This window comes from Oncorhynchus clarkii, chromosome 26 (assembly GCF_045791955.1).
Source record: "Oncorhynchus clarkii lewisi isolate Uvic-CL-2024 chromosome 26, UVic_Ocla_1.0, whole genome shotgun sequence".
NCBI classification, from domain to species: Eukaryota; Metazoa; Chordata; class Actinopteri; order Salmoniformes; family Salmonidae; genus Oncorhynchus; species Oncorhynchus clarkii.
The window spans coordinates 24,911,693-24,936,850 of NC_092172.1; the positions used below are offsets into that span (position 1 = coordinate 24,911,693).

Genomic DNA, 25,158 nt, shown 5'->3' on the forward strand with positions numbered 1-25,158 from the left:
AGGCAGCTTTGCCCCTGTGATGTACTGGGCCGTACGCACTACCCTCTGAAGTGCCTTGCAGTCGGAGGTCGAGCAATTGCCGTACCAGGCAGTGATGCAACTGGTCAGGATGCTCTCGAAGTTGCAGCTGTAGAACCTTTTGAGGGTCCCATGCCAAATCTTTTTAGTCTCCTGAGGGGGAATAGGCTTTGTTGTGCCCTCTTCACGACTGTCTTGGTGTGTTTGGACCATTCTAGTTTGTTGTTGATGTGGACACCAAGGAACTTGAAGTTCTCAATCTGCTCCACTACAGCCCCGTCGATGAGAATGGGGGCGTGCTCGGTGCTCCTTTTCCTGTAGTCCACAATCATCTCGTTAGTCTTGGTTACGTTGAGGGATAAGTTGTATTCTGGCACCACCCGGCCAGGTCTCTGACCTCCTCCCTATAGGCTGTCTCGTCGTTGTTGGTGATCAGGCCTACCACTGTTGTGTCGTCTGCAAACTTAATGATGGTGTTGGAGTCGTGCCTGGCCATGCAGTCGGGGGTGAACAGGGAGTACAGGAGGGGACTGAGCACGCACCCCTGGGGAGCTCCAGTGTTGAGGATCAGTGTGGCTGATGTGTTGCTACCTACCCCCACCACCTGGGGGCGGCCCGTCAGGAGGTCCAGGATCCAGTTGCAGAGGGAGGTGTTTAGTCGAAGGTTCCTTAGCTTAGTGATGAGCTTTGAGGGCACTATGGTGTTAAACACTGAGCTATAGTCAATGAATAGCATTCTCACATAGGTGTTCCTTTTGTCCAGGTGGGAAAGGGCAGTGTGGAGTGCAATAGAGATTGCATCATCTGCGGATCTGTTTGGGCGGTATGCAAAATGGAGTGGGTCTAGAGTTTCTGGGATAATGGTATTGATGTGAGCCATTACTAGCCTTTCAAATCACTTCATGGCTACGGACGTGAGTGCTACGGGTCTGTAGTCATTTAGGCAGGTTGCCTTTGTGTTCTTGTGCACAAGGACTATGGTGGTCTGCTTGATAGCAGACTATATTGTGCACTACTTTTGACCATATCCCTAAGGCCCCTTATTAAAAGTAGTGGACTATATAGGGAATCTAGTCTCTGATCTCACCTTGTCAAAGTTCTGCATCTGGTCCCTGTTGCTGAACCAGGACTCCTTGTCCTGGCTGGGCTGGATGACAAACACCTCGTAGTCGGCGAACATCTGGGTGAAGCGGTTGGCGAAGACCTCTCGCACCTGGATGTTGAGCTGGTGCATCTTCAGCTCCTCCTCATCACACTGCACCTTCAGGTCCTTGTTGCTGCTGGCATCCTCCCTCACATCCAACTGGAAGAGGGAGAGGGGGAGGAAACACAGTGGCTCAGGAAAACACAAAAATAGAGAGAGTGAAAAAGAAGAAGAAAAAGAGGGGTTTGATGACAGAAGTTAAGAAAGCCATAGAGCAGGGGTCGACAACAGGGGTCACCAATATTCCCACTAATAGAAAATATAGAAATATGTGATCGTGTAATCAAGGTATGAAATTATTGTTATTATCAAATCCAATCAATGTTTGGGCTTAGTTCTGGTCAATTTGCAGTGTTCAAATTATTAGAATTATGTTCCGGCCTCCTGACCATCCGCTGTGATAAAAATCGGCCCGCGGCTGAATCTAGTTGCCTACTCCTGCAATAGAGGGTATGGGTTTCTTATCTCCATGTTAGCACAGGCTGCTGGAGCACTGATAGGGGCATGGGGGAAAAAGTCTGAGATGTATTGATTTATTGACAAAAAAACTGAAAACACACATTCCTCTGTTACAATAAAATTGTTACACAGTTGCAGATCTCAACATGCAAGAGCAGGACAAAAGGACACAATGAGTGAGTCACCTATACATGTACGCATAGACATGAAGATGAGTAATGGCCAAGAAGCCCAGATCAGATGGCAGGGATGTGTCCTACTGAGCCCTCCTCTAATTCATCGCTCTACACCACTGATCCTAAATCAGGTGGTTACCTTAATGTGAGACATGGCCACAATGACCCTACCTGAAGCCTTACCCACGAATTGAGGAGCTAAAAGCAGACTACCAGGGCAGGCAATCTCTTCAGAGAAAGCTAATGCTAGCCCCTACTAGTCCATAAGCTGCTTACTCTGGGCTCCTACAGATATGGAGAGTTAGAGAGACCTCCTCTCGGGAGTTAAAAGCTAATTCATTCATTCACTGGTCTGTAATGTGATTCTGCTGAAACATTACCATCTATTACCAACGGCCCTCTGTGTCATGTTCAAACCAGATGGCAATTAGGTTCTGTATGGGCGCCAATTTTCTGTTGATGGCAATGTAACAGACTTCCTCCGTCACCAGGGCTGAGCACAGCACACTCGGAGCTAGCCGGCAGCAGCTTACATGGGCAGCTCATAGACTGCCTTTCCCACCACAGTATCTTTGCTCTACAAACCCCTTAGTCATTTTCAAAAGACTGTGACAGACATGCAGTATTAATCTGCATGAATCTACACTGAATATACCAAACATTAGGAACACTTTCCTATTATTGACTTGACTCTACAAGGTGTCAAGTGTTCCACAGGGATGCTGACCCATATTGACTCCAATGCTTCCCACAGTTGTGTCGATTTGGCTGGATGTCCTTTGGGTGGTGGACCATTGTTGATACTTTAACCATCTCCTCCCCTTCATCTACACTGATTGAAGCAGATTTAACAAGTGACATCAATAAGGGATCATGGCTTTTACCTGGATTCACATGGTCAGTCTATGTCATGGAAAGAGCAGGTGCTCTTAATATTTTGTACACTCAGTGTATATGCAGACTATCTAGAATAATATGTTCCAGTCAAATGGATGACTGTGGCCCTGCTCTCACCTTCTCTAGGCTGACCCCAGTCCTCTTGACCAGGGCCTGCAGTCTAGCGATGGTCTCGTTCTCCCTCAGCAGGTAGGAGTTGAGGGCGGAGCTGGCCAGGTTGCCGTTGCGTCTGTCCGTGACCATGTCAGTGGAGCGGAAGCCCCGGTGTTTGGCCTGGCCCTGGCTGTGGAGCGGGTTCCCCTCCGGAGACACACCGAAGGCCAACAGCACCTCGGAGATCTCCTGGATGAACTCTAGCTTGTTGGGGAACAGAGGGAGGTCCTCTGGCAGCTCAATGAAGTGGTTGTCGATGTCCACGAAACACAAGTTGGCCTGGAATGACAGGTGGTCTTTTTTAGCTGTCATTGTAAACATGTCGGTGAAACAGAGAACACCAGAGAGAAGCAAACTGAGTGATAGTTATGTTTTTGTTATAGCAGAACCATTCCCACTTTGCTCCACTAGGTGGCTTAACGCAGAGCAGTACCAATTGAGGCATAAGGAGAAAAGATGTGGATGACTTCAAGAGATTAACTGAAGACAGTAATATAATGTCAACAGATACTCTGAATGGGACAAACTACTCTTTTGAAAAAGCCCTCCATTGTTGATCTGCTGCCTTTCATCTTAAAAGTATTAGGATTTAAATATAGAAATGGATGAATAAGGCAATATTGAGATTGACTTAGGTCATCAGTTCACAAATTCTCAGGCTTTTTATTCATCATAGCTCTTTCCATTGGACTGGCTCCAGATGTGTAAAAGCTGGTTGCACACACAGCACCCTTCCTCCAGATGTGTAAAAGCTTGTTGCAACAGCACCCTTCCTCCAGATGTGTAAAAGCTTGTTGCAACAGCACCCTTCCTCCAGATGTGTAAAAGCTTGTTGCAACAGCACCCTTCCTCCAGATGTGTAAAAGCTTGTTGCAACAGCACCCTTCCTCCAGATGTGTAAAAGCTGGTTGCACACACAGCACCCTTCCTCCAGATGTGTAAAAGCTGGTTGCACACACAGCACCCTTCCTCCAGATGTGTAAAAGCTGGTTGCACACACAGCACCCTTCCTCCAGATGTGTAAAAGCTGGTTGCACACACAGCACCTTTCCTCCAGATGTGTAAAAGCTGGTTGCACACACAGCACCCTTCCTCCAGACGTGTAAAAGCTGGTTGCACACACAGCACCCTTCCTCCAGATGTGTAAAAGCTGGTTGCACACACAGCACCCTTCCTCCAGACGTGTAAAAGCTGGTTGCACACACAGCACCCTTCCTCCAGATGTGTAAAAGCTGGTTACACACACAGCACCCTTCCTCCAGATGTGTAAAAGCTGGTTGCACACACAGCACCCTTCCTCCAGATGTGTAAAAGCTGGTTACACACACAGCACCCTTCCTCCAGATGTGTAAAAGCTGGTTACACACACAGCACCCTTCCTCCAGATGTGTAAAAGCTGGTTACACACACAGCACCCTTCCTCCAGATGTGTAAAAGCTGGTTGCACACACAGCACCCTTCCTCCAGATGTGTAAAAGCTGGTTACACACACAGCACCCTTCCTCCAGATGTGTAAAAGCTGGTTACACACACAGCACCCTTCCTCCAGATGTGTAAAAGCTGTTTGCACACACAGCACCCTTCCTCCAGATGTGTAAAAGCTGGTTACACACACAGCACCCTTCCTCCAGATGCGTAAAAGCTGGTTACACACACAGCACCCTTCCTCCAGATGTGTAAAAGCTGGTTACACACACAGCACCCTTCCTCCAGATGTGTAAAAGCTGGTTGCACACACAGCACCCTTCCTCCAGGCTCTGTGTTGAAGGGCCTTTAGCAGAATTGCTGTGTACAGTAGCAAAGCAACGTGTTTTGATCAACCGTAAAAGCATGGGTAAGCTACAGCATGGTTAATGAGGGCTGTTTGTCCTCACAAAGGAAATACTCTACCCTTTGAGAACATCATTAAGAAGTAAACACAAACCCATTTTATTTAAGAACAATCATTAAGCATGAATAATGTTTAACGACAACCACTTAGCATTTATCAATGGGTTATCTAAGTAATCAATCAATCATATAAGTAAATTGATAAAAAATGCACCTCCTTTCTCTAAATCTGGTGGAAAAACGACTGTTAATCAAAACGAAGGACAAAAACCAGCCTGGAGAGCTAGGGATCGAGGGATGGTTTGTAATCTGTGTTGTAGGCCCTGTGATTCTCTCTACAGATTAGCCAATTTCATGCCATCACTTTGTTGGGTGTATCAGACAGCAGATGGAGATGGGGTTGGCAGGAGTGTCCAGAGGGAAGTCGTTGTTAGTATTCTCAGCACAAACACCATTCACGCATTGCAATCTGATTAGAAATGACTTGTTATTGCTCTGACAGGCTGCATTTAAAGAGGGCTGGGCTGAGGGAATCCAACTAAATGGTTTCAGCTAGAGCTGAATGTTTCCAATTAAAAAAGCCTTTTGGAGAGAAGGAATAGGGAGGATGGGAGAGGAGAGAAATGAGAGAAATGAACAAGGTAAACAACCCTTGAGAAACAATTCCATGCACAAATCTCAAAATCTATTTCGATTTGTGTGTGTGCGTGTGTGTATGGGAGTAGCTGTGTGTATGTGTGTGCAAACATGCATGCATAGGTGCATGAGTGTATAGGTTACCTCCTGGGGCAGCTCTAGTTTGGTACGGTCACCCTCTCCGTTGGAGTGCAGGCCCATCAGGTAGGGCACTGGGGCATCCAGGAAGTGCAGCAGTGAGGCGGGCAGGATGGGCACATAGACATGCTGCCACTGGAAAGGGAACATTAAGGCTGTGATGCTCTCGGCCACAGTCATCAGCCTCTGGTAATCTGTCACACAAACAACAGAGGAGAGAGTCACAAACTGACTGGTTTTATATGGTCACAAAGGCTAAATGTTTTGACACCTACAGTATGCAATGTATTGTAATGTACAGGGTTAAACAGTCCACTCCAAGTCAAGTGTTTGGCATCCATGTAATCTTCCATCCAGTCCTGTTTATCTACCTTCCTTCTCTATCAGTCACAACAAGTCTATATTCAGTAGCAGCTCTGTCTTTGCTGTTCTACTGCCAAAATAACTACTAGTTCTACATTTGGCCTTCTGTTCTCCCCCATTCTCCCCCCAGAAAGGGCCCTCGCCCCTCTCCTCTCTCGCCAGGACAGGCCCTCTCCCCTCTCCCCAGAACAGGCTCTCTCCCTTCTCCTCTCTCCCCCCAGAACAGGCCCTCTCCACTCTCCCTCCAGAAAAGGCCCTCTTCTCTCTACCCCCAGAACGGCTCTGTCCCCTCTCCTCTTTCCCCCGAGAACAGGCCCCCTTCTCTCTCTCCCCAGAACAGGCCCTCTCCCCTCTCCTCTCTCCCCCCAGAACAGGCAGTCTCCCAGGCCGGGTCTACCCCTCGTTGGGCCACCTCTCCCAGGACCTGGGCCAGGGACTCAGAGAGAGGAATACTAATCTAGCCTGTCTGCTAGTGCTCTGACCTTGCCTGGTGAACAACAGGCCTTTTCAGAGCATGATACCACCTTCCTGAGAAAAACCACAAACAGACAGACACACACACACGCATGCATGCAAATGCAAGGACGTGTGCACAAACAAACACATGAAAGTACACACACACAAACACACAAATGCATGCACACACACACAAACAACACCACAGTATCATACACACACAGGCCTTGCCAACAGCTAATCTGGTCTAAGAGAAAACAAACTCTTTAATAGGGTCATTCATCAGATATTCAACTGGGGGAAATCTAATGAGCTTCAGTGTTGGCGTAGTCCTCCACTTGTCCACCCCTCTGTTGCGCTGCTTCCCACAAGGCCTTTCCAAGACGAATAAGGTCATCGGAACCTATTTGAGTGCTTTGCTAACAGAATGAGAGCTCTATATACGGACTACTAACATGCAGGACAGGTAGGGGAAATGGCAAGCTTCCATTGATCTACTTGAAGAGATGGGAAAAACAGCAGCAGATGCTCGTTTCAACGAGGATTCATGTACTGTATGTGGGAAAGACACAGGCCAGGCCAGGGCCTATGTATCTGAGTTATGAATTATGCCTCTATTTTTAGAACAGATCCTCTCCAGTCAGCTAATTTTTAGTATGGGGCATCACTTGCCTCAGCCTATGCAGCTTTAACTAACGACACCCTGTCCCTGCTCAGTGGAAAGCTCACAGGTTCACACTCCAGAAAACACTCCTCAGCACACATCCTGCAATGAGTCTTCTGGAGAAAAAAAGGGATGATGTCATCTCCAACCAATCATCTTTATCCTGCATCAGTGACTGCGTCCTCCTCTTTATCCTCCTGCAAGGGTTGCCTAGCAACACCACAGCATTGCTCCACTCGCCCCTGGCGTTTTATAAACAATTTGCCTTTTCCCTGTCTCCGTAATGGATCCTATCAACACGCCAGCTCCCCAATCCTGAAACAATCTTCCTGCTGCACTCCACTGACTCTGATCAAAGTCAATCCCAGTGTGCTTCCATGGAGGAGGAATACGCCATTCTGTATAAAAAGCAAATTTGCTTTTCAAAACCTCCAACATTGGTCCCTGAACAAAACAATTCCTGATTGGAGCTGATTTATTATGTATAATGCTGTTTCTTTTCACACATAGTAGAAGACCCGTTTCTATCAATTCTGTAGATCACATTTTTCTATGTGCCAAATGACATGTGTCATATCTAAATATCTCTCATTCCTCACAAAAAAAGTCCTCTTGAATGTGTCCCTATTCACTGACGATCTCTCGCAGTGTGGGCCTGGGGTTGAACATGAGCAGGGGGAAACAAAGAGGGCTTGATCACAGCACACACACTGCTGCTGCAAAACAGCCTGTTTACCCCAGCAACTCACACCAGCACACACACACCAGATATATACACACACACAAGCTAGGCCTGAGTTGAGAGCCCATGAGGAGAAACTAACATTTACACAAGCTGGGAAGAACACAGCTTTCCTTAAAGGTCCAATACAGCTGTTTTTATCTCAATATCAAATAACTTCTGGGTAACAATGAAGTACCTTACTGTAATTGTTTTCAATTAAAATGGTCAACAATATATATAAAAAATAGCTTCTTAGCAAAGGGTAATGTCTCAAGCAAGAAGTTTACTAGGACCATTATAATTTTCACTATGTCACAGTATTATTACAACCTCATAGTGTGGAAATATATATAAAACACTGGACAATTGAGTTTTTGACTGCACTAGGCCTTTAATGGAATCGCAGGATAGTTTATTTAATCTTCCTGGATAACAGTTCCAATGAACATACCGAAGATCCTGACCACAACTGTTATTTCTGATTTCTGTTGAAATAACAAATCCCAATCCTTTCTAAAAGCGATGGGGACAATAGACAGAAAACCACAGAAAGCTCAGCAGATCAGAGAGAAAGATCCTAAGTAAGGACTTACGCTGTGAGTAGAGCAGGATCTGGATCTCCAACAGGGCACAGGTAAACAGCTGGAGGACGTTCTCCACCCCCAGCAGCTCAAACACCTGGCTGATAGGGAAGTCAAAGAGAGGCAGCTCTGCCGTGCTGGGCCTCTGGCACACCACTGGCCCATATACCCCCGAGAACTTCAGGGAGCGCCCAGCGGGAGGCAGGGGCACCTCGTACAGGATGTTGTAGACGTAGCTCTCCAAGGGGAGGGGTGGGGGCTGGGGGGAGGAGACGGCCTGGTGGAGCTGCTGGAGCACCTTCCTGCAGGCCTGGGGGAAGGCCATGGGCGCGATGAGGCAGATGCACTTGGACACGTAGAGCGTGTCGCGGCTGATGTCGTAGGAGTTGAAGCGCTGCAGCCGGGAGATGGAGGGCGTGGGGAGGAGCGTGTGTTGGGGGTGGGGGTTGAGAGGGTGGGGATGGAGGTGGCGCTGGTCCTCAGGGCACCGCGGGGTGGTGGGGGTGTGCAGGATGTCGTATTGTTCGGCATTGTGCATGTGGTAAAGGGTCTGCATGGCGCTGCAGATCTGCTTGCTGGTCACCTCCTCGTAGAAAGTGAGGGCAAAGCCGTACGTCCGCGAGCCGTCCTCCCGCGTGATGATGAAGGAGTGGAACTGAGGCTCACGTGTGTCCGCCTGCGTGCGGAAGGCCAGACCCTTTGGCATACACAGCTGAGAGATGAGGTAATAGATCAGGTTAGTCGATCTGTAAAATGATACAGGTTCTAATCCATAATGATATACAGATGTAAACCCTGGAAACAGAAATGGGTGTAGCTTCAAATAAAATACACTTTGTGTTAGTTACACATTCTGCAGTTCCCTTACCATGCCAACGGCATCCTGGTCAAAGGGACTCCACTCCACATTCTCTGGGTAGTGCGCTAGAACTTTGGATTTAAAGGTTCTCCGCAGTGGACTCTGCTCAAAATTCTCACCTGAAAGAGAGGAAGAAATAGAGGGACAGAGAAAAAGACAAGGAAAAAGAGAGAGCAAAAAAATCAGGACTCCGGGCCCAAAGTGCAACAGAAGCGCAAAATGATGCAGAGGCCCAATCAGAAGCAGACTTGAGGCACAAGACAACCCTCTTCACAGGAAATAGGAAGTGAGCACAGTGGTCTGGAGAGAAAGGCTGTATTGCATCATGTAAAGCTGTCAACAGCATCCTGTACTGGGTCAGTGAAGGAAAGTAACCGCTGCCAAAGAGGTCAAATAGTCAGATAATAATAATGGTTTTGTTTGTATAAATCTATTCAGAAAAAGACAATAATTGTTGCTTGTAAGAAAACAAACTTTGACACATAGGATTACCAGTAAAGTGACAGCTTTTATGGCAATACAGGCAAAGCAACCCACAAAACAAACCAACACAAATTAAATTGATTCAGATCCACAATGAAAGCAGAAGTGATGCACACACCAAGACATGATTGATAAGTCATTCAGAGTGGAAGGGGAGAGAACACATTGGCCAAGCAACACCAGCTCTGGTACATGTAGGTAGAACTGGGTGTGTGAAAGGTAGAGACGCAGTGATTGTCAAACAGATTGGCTTGTTGTTCAGTAGCTAGCTTCCAAAAGAGGAGGTAAAGGTAGAGGAGGAGGAGGGGGATGAGGAGAGAGGAGGAGGAGGAGAGAGGGAGGACCGGGAAGGGTGGAAAGAGGGAGGAAGGACATACGGAAAAGTGCTTGCAGAGTTCCCCTCACCTGTACAGAACTGAGTTCTCAGAAACATTACAAATCAACAAAAGGAGAGTGCTGTGAAACAAGGGCGTGTCAGGTTAAAGGAGCAAGCGGAGGTGAGGTCATTCTGAGGAGGGGGGCTGGTGGGGGTTACCTTCATCTGCACTCGCCAATCCTCTGGCCCCATCTCTGAATTTAGTAGCCTCTATATACTGGCATAAAGCTACACAACAGATAAAACAACAGTAATTAATCACATGGCTACCTCTGAGTACCGCATCATTTCTCAATATGTGCATACACAGCAGGAGTTACTCAGGACAGAAGGGTTCTGACAGTGTTCTCCTGTAGGTGAGAGAAACACTGAGGGAACAACACATCCTCTTCATGTGTGTATGGAGGAACAGAGGTTTCTGTTAGGTTCAGATTTCTGTCTAAACCAGCTGGGTGTGTTGTCAGAGAATGATGTGTGTTGCTGTAGCAATGCAGTGCTCTCCTCTCCTCTCCTCTCCAAAGCCCATGATTAATCCCTGTTGTCAGTGCTATTCTGTGGATTATGATATTACAGTGAACACACTTGAAGAACTATATCTGTGTGTTATAATACATGAGGGAATATGATCAGGCCTGTGCTGGTTCTGAAGGAAGCAACACAGTGTAACCTACGAAGAATGAGATCATTTAAAAACACCTGAGAGGATTGTGGACGATCCAAAAAAACACACATTAACTGTGGTGTTTCAGAACAAGTGGAATGTGGCAGACACCGGGCTATAAAAAAGAAACTAGGGTACTGAACAAAGAAAGTCATTGTTAAACAATAAGTTATCCTGATAGTATTAAAAAATATGTGCTCGGCTGTAAGTCAAAGTTATGAATGACACACATTCTTCCCTGTATGGTCATAACAGTGCATTGTCCCATTGAGTCTTGTCTTGAAAAAGGCCTGGCAGCCCAGACATCCGTCTCCATTCTATTCTGTTGCCTTTGTCTTTCTCTAGTCAAAGCTATGAACAAACATGTTCTTGATTGCCTGAGGTAGAAGTCGGTAGATCATGTGTATCCTAAGACAGTCCGTGGGAGATCATAATAAGACTCTCTAGACTAGAGGTCGACTGATTAATCGGAATGACCGATTAATTAGGGCCGATTTCAAGTTTTCATAACAATCGGAAATCGGTATTTTTGGGCGTTGATTTTTTAAATATTTTTTATATACCTTTATTTAACTAGGCAAGTCAGTTAAGAACACATTCTTATTCTCAATGACGGCCTAGGAACGGTGGGTTAACTGCTTTGTTCAGGGGCAGAATGACAAATTTTCACCTTGTCAGCATTGGGGGATCCAATCTTGCAACCTTACAGTTAACTAGTCCAACCGTCTAACCACCTGCCTCTCATTAAGTTGCTAACTAGCATTAAACTTATCTTATAAAAAACAATCAATCAGTCATAATCACTAGTTATAACTACACATGGTTGATGATATTACTAGTTTATCTAGCGTGTCCTGTGTTGCGCTGGGGGATGATTTAACAAAAGCACATTTGCGAGCACAATCGTTGGACGACTGACTGTACCTAACCATAAACACCAATGCCTTTCTTAAAATCAATACACAGAAGTATATATTTTTAAACCTGCATATTTAGCTAAAATAAATCCAGGTTAGCAGGCAATATTAACCAGGTGAAATTGTGTCATTTCTCTTGCGTTCATTGCACGCAGAGTCAGGGTATATGCAACAGTTTGGGCAGCCTGGCTCATTGCAAACTAAGTTGCCAGAATTTTACGTAATTATGACATACATTGAAGGTTGTGCAATGTAACAAGAATATTTAGACTTAGGGATGCCACCCGTTAGATAAAATACCAAACGGTTCCGTATTTCACTGAAATAATAAACGTTTTGTTTTCGAAATGATAGTTTCAGGATTTGATCATATTAATGACCAAAGGCTCGTATTTCTGTGTGTTATTATGTTATAATTAAGTCTGATTTGATAGAGCAGTCTGACTGAGCAGCAGCAGGCCCGTAATCATTCATTCAAACAGCACTTTCGTGCGTTTTGCCAGCAGCTCTTCGCGAGCACAGCGCTGTTTATGACTTCAAGCCTATCAGCCTAATGGCTGGTATAACCAATGTGAAATGGCTAGCTAGTTAGCTGGATGTGCGCTAATACTGTTTCAAACGTCACTCGCTTTTAGATTTGGAGTAGTTATTCCCCTTGCGCTGCAAGGGCCGCGGCTTTTGTGGAGCGATGGGTAACGATGCTTCGAGTGTGGCTGTTGTCGATGTGTTCCTGGTTCGAGCCCAGGTAGAGGCGAGGAGAGGGACTATACTGTTACACTGGCAATACTATAGTGCCTATAAGAACATCCAATAGTCAAAGGTATATGAAATACAAATGGTATAGAGAGAAATAGTCCTATAAATACTATATTAACTACAACCTAAAACCTCTTACCTTGGAATATTGAAGTCTCATGTTAAAAGGAACCACCAACTTTCATATGTTCTCATGTTTTGAGCAAGGAACTTAAACGTTAGCTTTTTTACATGGCACACATTTTTACATGGCACATATTACTTTCTTCTCCAACACTTTGTTTTTGCATTATTTAAACCAAATTGAATATGTTTCATTATTTATTTGAGGCAAAATGTATTTTATTGATGTTTTATATTAAGTTAAAATAAGTGTTAATTCAGTATTGTTGTAATTGTCAATATTACAAATAAATACATGTTTAAAAATTGGCCAATTAATCGGTATCGGCTTTTTTAGTCATCCAATAATCGATATCGCCGTTTAAAAATCATAATCAGTTGACCTCTATTAGAGATTACACTTCCTCTTCTAATTGTAATGTGGGGAGTTCAAAATAATGAAAAACAATCTACCAAATCTATTAATTTTAAAATGTTGATTACCTTTTGCAACAGTTAACAAGTTGTCCCAGATGAATGATGCAGTGCCCCCCCTTGGGCCAATAGAGATATCGCGTCTCACTAACACTTCAGTTAATTACTATAGCTCCCACCTTTGACCAATCAATGTAATTTTGTAAATGCCGGATCTCTATGGCAAGACGCATCATTCACCCAAGTTTAGTCAAAATCGTCCCAGTGCTGTCTGAGATATTGTGTGACTAACGTACAAATGGACAGACACAGATCCACAGTCCCCTCCCCAATTTCATTGTGGGGGACAATTGTCATTCACCTGATGATAAGGCAAGACGTGATTTAACATTTTTTTTTGCAAACATATGATAGGGGTCCTTGGGGCACTGGTTTGCCTGGGAGGGGGTACCTGGGCAAGAAAATCGTGGCTGTAGAATTAACTGCTTAATCTGCTGTTTACTTTCACGTCCATAGCCTAGAATCCTGGGCTGGAAACTAGGCCAGGAATGTGAACAATTAGACTAGCCAAACAATGGAGTGGTATGTCAACAATACTTGGCACAATCAGACAGGAGACAAACAGAGAGCACAAAGAAGACGGCATTCATCATGCTATCTATCCAGTCATGAAAACCTGGCTACTGTACAACTATAAGTCTATTCATATGTTAATGTTGAATTTGCATATACCCCACCCACTCCCCTCCCCCATATCCCATTGTGTGCCACCCATGACCGAGAAACGTACATGCCAAATAGAGTCCATATCATTATTTCCTAACAAATCATGGAAAATTTGCTCTTTTAGTATTTGTCCCATAGGTTTCCTCAGTGAGGAAGCCCCCAAAACTACATTGAAGAAAAAATACTGAAAATATTATGCGGAAGTTAGTATAATGCACGTTATATAATGTGCCACAAAACACATTATACATCACTGTATAAGTTAATGTTAAGGCTGGTTTTCCTTGTTATGTAGTTACCTCTGGATACTGTACAAGGCAGGGCACCTAATAGCCAAGAAAAAAGTGATCAATTGACACTCTTGTTTAACAAGCATTTGTGGGTGTTAAAAAGACACTGTCATGGGCCACTGAATTGATTATTTCTCTGCCATGAGGCCTAGTACACATGCCTACGCACACACAGTACTGGTCTCATCCATGGACTTCCCAAAGTTACAAGTACTAGGCCACTGTCCTCGCTTGCAACACTCACTACCGAGTTGCAAACTGACTCTGCAAGCAACACCATTACAATAATTGTTTGTCAGGAGCTTCATGAAATGGGTTTCCATGGCAGAGCAGCTACACACAAGCCTAAGATCACCATACGCAATACAAACTGTCGGCTGGAGTGGTGTAAAGCTTGCCGCCATTGGACTCTCCGCTCTCTCTCTAGTCCTGCGTGCCAGGGACTGCCTCCAGAACAGACCCCCTCCTGTGCTCAACCTACATACCATTCCTAGTGCCATCACGGACAACTGAGCTGAGGATGGAATGACTCAGGAGAGCAGAGATTCCTCGTGCCTCTCAGTTATCAGAAAGCTTAGCTCGTCATCATCACAGCAGAACATTCATGCGGACATCGCTAACATATCAAAAACCGATCGCAACAAAGACACCATGACCTTCTCACTGAGTGAGCCTAGCCAAAAATGCAGCAAAGCTATGGGCCATTTGGCTCATTCACACAGAGGAGAGACAGCTTATTTTTATGTTATTCACAGCCTTCAGAGCAAGGCCTCCCTCTGAAATACCCATGAGTGTTTTTCTACTCCATTAACTGGGCCTGTTGGGATTCCACACACAAATGCCCAATGCCGCGCCACAGCAGAATTCATTATTTACACACGGTCGTGAGAACAAAAAACCTGCACACTGCTGAGAGAGTGCATAAACAAGAAACAGAGGAAGAAGACAGACACTACTGCATTCTAAGTACTACATCCATATCCCCCAATACCATGGGCATGAGCATTCCCATCTTTCATCAGGAGAGGAGATGATGGAGAGAGAAGGTGCTTGATTTAACTTGCTGCGACCGCCAGATGGATGGGGTTTGAATGTTAGCAGCGATTCCATTGGTACTTAGCGCAAACTCCACCCACCTGGCGTGCCGTTGAACTCAATCAAGTGCCCAACACGGCACCATGTTCTTGAGCATGAGGCGCCTTCAGAGCAAACCCACCTCTCAGGACAATGGATTATCCTATGGGGTATTACTACACCACATCAGACGTCACACTGACATAAAGATGAGGGAGGCCAGCAGCCTCGTCTCACAGCGCAATCTGTCCACAAGGCGGCTGTATAAGAAAACATGACAGAGCAGAAATGAATGGGATAGGGGTAGAGGATCTAGGGGTTTTAATCACCTCCTTGATTGAGAAATAAGAAAGGGCATACTTCTAACATATTAGAGCAGAGCTTAGTAAATCAGCCCTGTTGATTAACAGCCACCAGTAACTCTTTACGCCAAGGGGACAAGACGGGTAATGAGTAACTGCTCCATCTATCCAAAACACTTGTATGGATGGGGATTTCAAATCCTCTATATTATACCAGTCACTGGCCATGTATAACTGAGTGGACTGAGATGGATGGGTTCACTCCATGTTGACTCCAGCAAGGGGGTTATGGTAGAGAAATGAACATTAAATTATCTGGCAACAGCTCTGATGGACGTTCCTGCAGTCAGCATGCCAATTCCCCCCTACCTCAAAACTTGAGATGTCTGTGGCATTGTGTTGTGTGACAAAACTGCACATTAAAGAAAAGCCTTTTATTGTCCCCAGCACAAGGTGCACCTTTGTAATGATCATGCTGTTTAATCAGCTTCTTGATATTCCACACCTGTCAGGTGGATGGATTATCTAGGCAAAGGAGAAACGCTCACTAACAGGAATGTAAACAAATTAGTGCACAAAATTTGAGAGAAATTTCTGGGATCATTTATTTCAGCTCATGAAACATGGGACCAACACTTTACATGTTGTGTTTATATTTTTGTTTAGTGTAAGAACAGATTCATGTAGCATTCAGATAAAGTTAGTGGCAACGTGAAAGAATCCTCTGCCCCTAAACACTATCTTGTGTCTTGCTAGGCTTTTTCGTAACATTATCTAGGGGTGAACAGAAAATACTGTCAATCTCGCCTGGCTTTTCCAGTCTGGCTGCTGGGAGTGCTTTCAGGGTTTGTAGCTTCCACAGAGAGATGTACTGTATGGACACTGTAACCAGGGGTGACATGCACAGAATGACCTTCTAGGACTAGTCGTAAAGGAGACATGGGTAATGTACTCTTTTTCACTGAACCAACTCACACAGTCTGTAAAAACCTTGCTTAATGGCAAAGGTAGGAAATTCCAAATGCCAAAGGATGAGTAGGACTGAAAGCATGTTTTCTCTAACTTTATGAAAAGACTGAACTCTTTCCAGTATAGTATATTGTGAAAGTAGAGCCCCAGTGGAAGCCAATCATTGCTTTTCCTTGTTTCCTTGTGGCTCAACATGGCCTGGCCACAGCTTACCTCTGGCTGTGACCAACGTTGACAATGAATTGTCTCCATTTCCTTTCAACAGAAGCGGCGTGAGCCTTTCTTCATGGCAGCCTGCCTCCTCAGCAGCAGAGCTGAGATCAAATGGACAGACAGGCTGAGAGGTAATGAGGGAGTCAGTCTGCATCATCGCTTTCATAAAAACGCTATCTGCTCCTCTGCCGTGCAGCCGTCTAAACCCTCTTCATAAGAAAGGCTTCCTGTTTCCACAGAGTGGAGCAGAGGAGATAGAGAGAGCCTCAGGGTGCTGAGAGGGCAGAGTTAGCATATTCTACAAGCTTTTCTCCAGTCATGAACTCTGCCTGGGATTTAAAGGCAGGTTTCCTTATGTGAAGCATTTATTTCAGTTCTGTATGACTTGAGCTTTGACATCCAGAGTCAGGAACTGCAGAAAGGTCTCAAGGCATGTGTGGACCATGCACACCCCATAGTGAATGTATATATATACTGTATAATGAACAAAAATATAAACCCAACATTCAACAATTTCTAAGACTTTACTGAGTTACAGTTCATATGAGAAAATCAGTCAATTGAAATAAATTCATTAGGCCCCAATCTATGGATTTCACATGACTGGGAATACAGATCTGTTGGTCACAGATAACTTTAAAAAAAAACAGGCCTCACAATGGGCCTAAGGATCCCGCCACGGTATTTTTGTGCATTCAAATTGCCATCAATAAAAAATGCTTGTTGTCCGTAGCTTATGCCTGCCCATACCATAAACCCACCACCACCATGGGACAGTCTGTTCACAACATTGACATCAGCAAACCGCTCGCCCACACAATGCCATACACATGGTCTGTGATTGTGAAGCCGGTTGGATGTACTGCCAAATTTTCTAAAATGATGTTGGAGGCGGCTTATGGTAGAGAAATTAACATTCAATTCTCTGGCAACAGCTCTGGTGGACATTCCTGCAGTCAGCATGCCAATTGCACGCTCCTTCAAAAATGTAGACATTTGTAGCATTATGTTGTGTGACAGAACTGCACTTTTTAGAGTGGCCAGCACAAGGTGCACCTGTGTAATGATCATGCTGTTGATATCAACTTCTTGATATGCCACACCTGTCAGGTGGATGGATTATCTTGGCAAATGAGAAATGCTTACTATCAGGGATGTAAACACATTTCTGGGATATTTTATTTCAGCTCATGAAATATGGGACCAACACATTACATGTTGCATTAATATTTTTGTTCAGTGTAGAAATATGCCTTTTCTAATCTCAGAATATAGAGAACTATTATGTGTATTGCTGAATAAAAAAATGGCTTGGCTTCTTTTCAGTATCAACTTCTCGAGTCGAAAAGTGATTTTGAAATACAAAAAAGTACAGAAAGGAGAGATCCAGCAGGGCCATCCGAAGTGTCTAAAAATCAACAAGTACCAGAGGGCTAGATTTTTCAAGGGCACACACACTTGATTCCCCTATTCAATTATACTTCCATGTGTATAACACTTCAACAGTCATTATTCAATTCCACAGGGTTACAGATTTGCTTAAACACTATTTAGTTAGACACTGTAAGATGCCCGAGGAAACTTCCTTAGGACTTGAGCTCCTTTAACACACATATGAATTATTAACAGGCAGTGAATATGAGTGCAGACCCACAATGAGCGTGTGTGGGGGGCTTTATAGTGACGTCATTCATTGAGGGATTAAAGAGAGGGGGTGTCTGGGAAACTCAAGGGATTTTAGTGTTTGAATAGTGTGGGGGGCGCTCAGAGTGAGTGTGTGTATGCGCGCACGTGTATGTGTGTGGTGGGTTGTGTGAGCTGCCTCTCCCCAACAGGACCAAGTTGTGAGCTAGCCAATCACGTCGGCCTGGCAGGAGGGCCCCAAATACATTTGCTAATCTGGTCTCACCCTGCACCCCAACACTGTCGCATAAAGGAAGGTTTTGTCATCAAGTTTGCCACGTTTTGGCTGCTGCAGCCAGTGATATAACTGCCCCCTGATGGAAAAGTCAGTGTCAGAAAAAATGACAGCATGTGCATGGCATACTGAGGGAGAGCGATATTAGCTGGTTAGTTATATCGATTTTTCTAAAATACATTGTGACTGTGACATGGCATACAATTATGTGACCTCTGTCCATGTTGCTTTGGAACGGATCACATTTAATAATTACCAGTCTGTCATATTGGATATGAAGAGTACTTACTGGAGATCACACAGCTTTGGACCATAATAACTTCAGCATATTGAAACGAAATGAAGAGGACAAAAGGAGTTCTATGAAAAATTAAAAAAGAAGAGTCTCTCATCTTAAGAGGCTTTGTGTACAAAAATCAAAGAGAAAATGGGAGAGGGGGCCGAAGACTATCTTGTGTCTTTGTGGGTGGGACACAAGGAAATGCAGTGCCCTACAGAGGAAAGCTTCAGGCCATGTTTAGGCAGTGGATAGAGAGAGTGGGTTTCTGTTCCCCCATCAGAGCTCATGATCATAATCATGCACTGGTCACAGCACAGAGGCATTCTGAGACAGACAGCTCATCCTCATTCACCTCAGCCTTATCATTTCTACCCTCAGTCCCTATATTCCTAACGTCAACACGTTGACAGTCAGATCCCCCTTATGAAAGTGAAATCTGCTTTTTTTCCTGACAGCTTTTTCAATTTCTACATTGGAAGACATTTTTTATACCTCCCCCAGAAACACTCGAATCATTCATCTCTAACATGGATGTCACAATGTCTGCTCATTATGGGGGCTTGAACACTTATAAGAAAACCTAGTCAGTACAGTGATACAGTGTTGGGGTCCAACTGTTACAGAACATTGCTAGGCCTATATCTCCAGGCGGACTCCTGTTCCGGTTCTTAAGACAAATAACCCTCTAAAGGACACATCTGTTTTAAGTCCTGGTGGTGTAACCCAATAAGGGGCAGTGTCTTGGAGAAAGATGACAGAGGCTTCCTGTGAGGATATATGGGCTTTGTGAACCAATACAAACATACTGTACAATGTAGCCTCTATACACGTTACAGAAAACTGCCTGAGAAGGACAGGGTGAGTGACAGCTGTCAGTTAGGCACAGCTGTTCAATTCACCACTAAAACCTCCTCCTATCATTGGTGGTGATCAGAGAAAGGGCTATCTGGAAAGCCCCATCCATCCTGACTGCCTGACTTCACCGTTTGAGTCAGAACACAAGCCATGGAAAGACCAGTGTGACTCAAACCACACTGTAAAACTGACAAATCAGCTTGTGTTCACAAGGCTTCTGCTCACCTGAAGTGAAACTGCCAGATCAGCGTATGGGCAAGCCCCTCTTTCTCCAACAAACATCCCAGCAGATTTTGAGGGGTGATAAGAGCATGCGTCATGGACCACACTACCTTAATTGTGTTTCTTAAGGTGTCAGCATGCTTCAGTTAGGCTACGTGCCTAGCAGAACTCGGCTAGCCGAACTGAACGAGTGTGCTCACATACTCCCGTAAAAACCCCTAATTTGAAAAACAAGAAAAAAGCGTCAATAGTTTGTCCATTTTGAGAAGCTGTAGCAAGTATACACTGTCAAAACGGTCAGAATTCATCTAAAATAACTCAAGAAATCTGTCATTAATTTTGAAGTTTTTACAGAGGAGATGTTAGCCGCATAATTTTACATTCAACTAAGATGTTTTTGTGCAGTACTTCTCAATTAAACATTTGCATGAAAACAAGTGGTCTCTCATTGAATGACAACAAAGACTTTATTGAAGAATCCCTACTGTTGACCAATCACCGACGAAGGGGCGTAGACTTTGGCTACCGACTTCGGCTTCCCTCAAGAAAAAATGTGTGTGCCCGAACAGCTGAAAAAACTCTTACCGGTGTCAGAAACTAACAAAAACGTCACAAAATGTTGTCATGATATGTGCACAAACCCTTCCGAGCTGTTTCGGCTGGAAAGTGTGCGGACGCCTTTAGTCGACTCACTCACCACCACAGCACAGCACAGACTGATTGCATAGACTAGAGACTGCAGCTCGCTCAGTCCACTAATCACATGACACCCATCATCTCGTCTGATTGGTCAGAGAGAGCAGTTTGTGCTGGGCTGTCTGTTTGCTGTGTGCACGTGACTCCTCCAGTCTGCCAGGGAGAAGAAGAGCTCTCCCACTCACCGCTGCTACTCTATATGAAGCAGCTCTGCTAGCTCTGCTAGTGCTAACTGGGTCTCAGCAGCCTGAGAATGAGAGAGGCAGCAGGAAGTTCATACCGAGAACACGGTGTACTGCTTGCAGTATCTCCACATAGTATAGTTGTGGTGGAGGGCGTTATCAAGAGATACCAAAATAGCTGCATGAGAAAGTATTCATGTAACCATCCAAAGGCCTTGTTTCTCTAAGAGGATACATACTCCATGGATCTCTACTGTAGAGAGAGGGAGAGGTGCTTTTCCAATGAAACGTATGTTTCCATCAGGAATGTGACACAAAAGACTTGTTGCAAGCAGAACCAACAACCTATGCATCATCACGACAGTTGCTTTGTGAGAAGGTGTTAAAGTCCCCAGTAGCCATTGTTATATAAATTACACTGAAAAGTATCCTGGGCTTGGCCCCAAGTCAGAGCAGGTCTGCAAGAGCCATTTCCAGTGAGACCCGGGAAACAGAAAAGTCTGAGTCTTTTTGGTAAAAAAGTGACGGAAATCTTCAGTGGAAATGTGCCAATGGTATATTTGTTTGCAGACCATGACAGTGGACTAGTAGGGAGAGGAGACGGGAAGTAGAGGTCAGGGGAGAGTGACTTAAGGCCCAGAGAGATGGTTGAAAAATCACCATTTGTGGTGAGTAAACAACCCAGAAATAAAGTGTAAAGCTTCAGGGTGACAGCAGTGTACGTGTCCACACTCTCTGTCACTAGCCAGTCTCTGCAGTCAGTCGGTGAGCAGTAGGACAGAGGCCAAGCTGTAGGAAGCTTAGACTGAAGCTGGAGATATTAACTTTAACTTCACTAACTTTAAGCACCAGCTGTCAGAGCAGCTCACAGATCACTGCACATAGCCCATCTGTAAATAGTCCATCCAACTACCGCATCCCCATACTGTATTTATTTATTTATCTTGTTCCTTTGCACCCCAGTATCTCTACTTGCACATTCATCTTCTGCACATCTACCATTCCAGTGTTTAATTGCTATATTGTAATTACTTCGCCACCATGGCCTATTTTTTTGCCTTACCTCCCTTATCCTACCTCATTTGCACACACTGTATATAGACCTTTTTTTTAAACTATATTATTGACTGTATGTTTGTTTATTCCATATGTGTTGATGTATGTGTCGAACTGCTTTGCTTGATCTTGTCCAGGTCGCAGTTGTAAATTAAAACTTGTTCTCAACTAGCCTACCTGGTTAAATAAAGGTGAAATAATATATATTTTTTTAAATAGACACCTTAACTTAGGGCTTTTTTCTCAATTTCCACCTGAATGACGTGCCCTGTTGCTCAGGCCCTGAAGCCAGGATATGCATATAATTGGTACCATTGGAAAGAAAACTCTTTGAAGTTTGTAGAAATGTTAAAATAATGTAGGAGAATATAACACAATAGATATGGAAGGTCAAAATCCAAAGAAAAACCAACCAGAATATTTTTTTTGAGAGATACCATCCTCTTAGAATGGCAAGTATAAGGTGATATTGAAAATTAGCTCCCTGGTTGCATTTCCTATGGCTTCCACATGGTGTCAGCAGTCTACGTTCAAGGTTTCAGGCTTGTAACTTCAAAAACGAATAAGAAATATCAGTTTTAGTACAGGGACAGTCTTGGAAATTCGTGTTTGCGTGCGCCATGAAGACAGAACACACCTGCTAAAATCAGTTTCCTGTTGAACATACTTCTTTCCATAAGAAATATTATAGTTTGATTATATTTTAGGGTATCTGAGGAGTAAATAGAACCGTATTTTGACTTGTTGAAACAAAGATTAGGGGTAGATTTTCGGATTCCTTTCTCTGCATGTTGAACAGGTGGATTACGCAAATCGATGGCGCCAACTAAACAGACTTTTTGGGATATAAAGAATGATTTAATCTAACAAAATGACACTACATGTTATAGCTAGGACCCTTTGGATGACAAATCAGAAGAAGATTTTCAAAAAGTAAGTGAATATTTAATCGCTATTTGTAAATTTATGAAACCTGTGCCAGTGGAAAAATATTTTAATGTGTGGCGCCGTCCTCAAACAATCGCATGGCATGTTTTCGCTGTAATAGCTACTGTAAATCGGACAATGCAGTTAGATTAACAGGAATTTAAGCTTTCAGCTGATATAAGACTTATATGTACCTAAATGTTTAATATCCATAATTTTTATGATTATTTATTTGAATTGCGCACCATCCAGTTTCACTCTCACTAACTAGTCAATCACGACACTACCTCACCACACCAGAGCTTAAGGAAGGCCAACGCTAACAGCCGTGTGTGTACAGCTGGAGGAGATTCACAAATATACTCACAGGGATACATTTTCACAGATATTCCCACAATGTCTCAGTGACGTGGCAACACCCCATAGAGAATAGTACACTCACAACATTGCTAGCGTATTGTCCTCTTGCTACAACATTGCAATAACATTGTAATAGCGGGTTTTTTTGTCAGATAGTAGGATCTACCTAAAAAGCAGGAGGGCAAATGTGATGTATTGTAATCCTCTATGATTAGACAAGATGCTCCCTAACCATTATAACCTACCCTGTTGATCCTTGACCACAATGAGGAAGGTTACATCAGGGTCTGGCCCAAGGCAGTTTTCACTATTCAGAATCCCCGCCAGGCATGCAGTCACTTCCTATTCGCTGACCCAAACTTACAAGAGGAGGAATCCTGGAAGCATATCATTCAAAACACATTCTACATAAAACACACAGCTTGAGATATCTGACAGGCCAACAGCTTTAATTCCTTTAGATGTGGCTGACAGACTCAGGAAACAGTCTGTAACAAGCATGTCTAATGACAGCCTATTGTACCATTAGACCAAACAGTGCTATAAGTCTCAGCAGTGCACTCATGGCCCTGGAACTATGCACGGAATGGCAAAGAGGACAAATTCCTCATCCCATATCAACTCAGCCAATAGCACCCTCAGCCCCCAAAAAGGCTTTCCATTGTCTGAGTGAGTCACTGCAGGAGAAAACATGAAGACCAAGTATAGAACCTACAGGATAACCTCTAGTCTTCTACAGTCTAATCTCTGGTCAGAGGACCACCATTATTTGTCTAATTCACTATTCCTAGATTGATGAATTACTGAATGACATGCAATCTCCTGCTGAACACCTCAGTAACCTTTAACTTTCACCAGCTGGTCTCTATCTCAGAGAGGCAGGTACTCGAGGAGAGGAGACAATCATGATAAGAATCTGAATAGCATAATTCTCTCAAGATAAACAACAGGGAAGTGAACACATCCTTGACTGATTTCTGTAAAAGATTCTACTTCCACTTTTACACTGAGAGGAAGGAAATGTGTCTTTGCGACAAAGATTGAAAAAATGACTAATGCAAATACTGTTAACAATATCTCATCAGATGTGTTAAGTACGAGAGAGATCTTGTTATCTTGTGTTATCTAAAGATGTTTCCATCCTTCCTGCAAAAAACTGTCCCTTGATAAGTAGAACCTTAGGCTTACGTTAAGTGAAATGAGAGACATGCAAGGTGGTGCCACTCACAAACCAGTGAGTTGTGTGTGTTTTTATTACGGCAGGTCACGGTCTTCTCTTTGCCTACATTATACCTCGTTATTTTATACTGTAAAACTAGGATAGTTTATGAGGGGAAACTGTACAGTCAAGGCACAGGATGCATGCTCATTGTGTTTGTTGAACTATACAAGGGTTTGTTCTTTCCAGAGAGCCTACAGAGGTGGAGAGCAACTAATGACATCTCACAAGACACAAACAAAATAAAATTGTGCTGATTCATGATTGAGACCACCTGCGAGACTAACAAAAATGTCTCTGCAGTAGAATAAATTATTGTTCTGATTTGTACATATTCATAAACAGGTTATGTTTACAGCAGAAAACGTTAGCGCTTGATTGGGAAGTAACAGTTGAGTTTAGGGAAATGCACATACTTACATATCCTTAGACCCTAGGCTACCAAAAAAATAATGTAGCCTGACTTGTCCTTTGAAAACAATGTCCTGGATTCTACAAGTTCCTTCCATAAACATAACTGTTGCTGACAAGAAAACCAAGATCAGCATCTTCCAAGTACACTCCCACACCAGTTTCACTTCTTTTCAAACTCATACACAACTAACCCACCACCCTGAGCTCAGGAAGAGTTCACCCCCCACCCCGCTTTATGTATCATACCATCCTCATCTCCCCTAGAGACCCATGGCACTCCCAAGAAACAGCAGACCCGGTCTAATAATGACATCATCCTGACATATTCAGTGTTCTGCCCCCCCAGGGAGAACCTTATGGTCCTTGATACTCCCAGTTTCACTCTGTTTTCTGCACTCTGCCATGCATTGATCAATTGATTTCGATCTACACTGAGGGTAAGTGTGTAAGAAGGCAGAGGGGAATCAATCAAATTGTTCAGATGTCATAAACAACTAAGAGATCAGATGTGCTTCTTTGATATAGCTATTTTTGGCCTAACCTGCTTGTATATATATATATATATAT

The 25,158-nt window shown here is 44.0% G+C and overlaps 1 protein-coding gene and 1 non-coding gene across 8 annotated transcripts in view; one reads left to right on the forward strand and one right to left on the reverse strand.

Annotated features, from left to right (window-relative positions):
* The window catches only part of LOC139384506 (DENN domain-containing protein 5A-like), a 47,635-nt gene that overhangs the window by 21,573 nt on the left and 904 nt on the right, over positions 1-25,158 (reverse strand). For 4 of the 7 annotated variants that reach the window (XM_071129326.1, XM_071129323.1, XM_071129322.1 and 1 more), the window contains exons 2-7: positions 10,177-10,245; positions 9,168-9,277; positions 8,312-9,011; positions 5,518-5,705; positions 2,872-3,186; positions 1,106-1,321 (exon numbers count right to left, since the gene is read on the reverse strand). In XM_071129326.1, the coding sequence (XP_070985427.1) occupies positions 1,106-1,321; positions 2,872-3,186; positions 5,518-5,705; positions 8,312-9,011; positions 9,168-9,277; positions 10,177-10,245 (1,598 nt within the window). The remainder of the gene's footprint in view (positions 1-1,105; positions 1,322-2,871; positions 3,187-5,517; positions 5,706-8,311; positions 9,012-9,167; positions 9,278-10,176; positions 10,246-25,158) is intronic. The other 3 variants (XM_071129325.1, XM_071129327.1, XM_071129324.1) reach the window with 1 other exon arrangement.
* On the forward strand, positions 13,721-13,775 carry LOC139385312 (U7 small nuclear RNA). The gene has a single exon (XR_011628934.1). It is a non-coding gene; the product is annotated as a U7 small nuclear RNA (small nuclear RNA).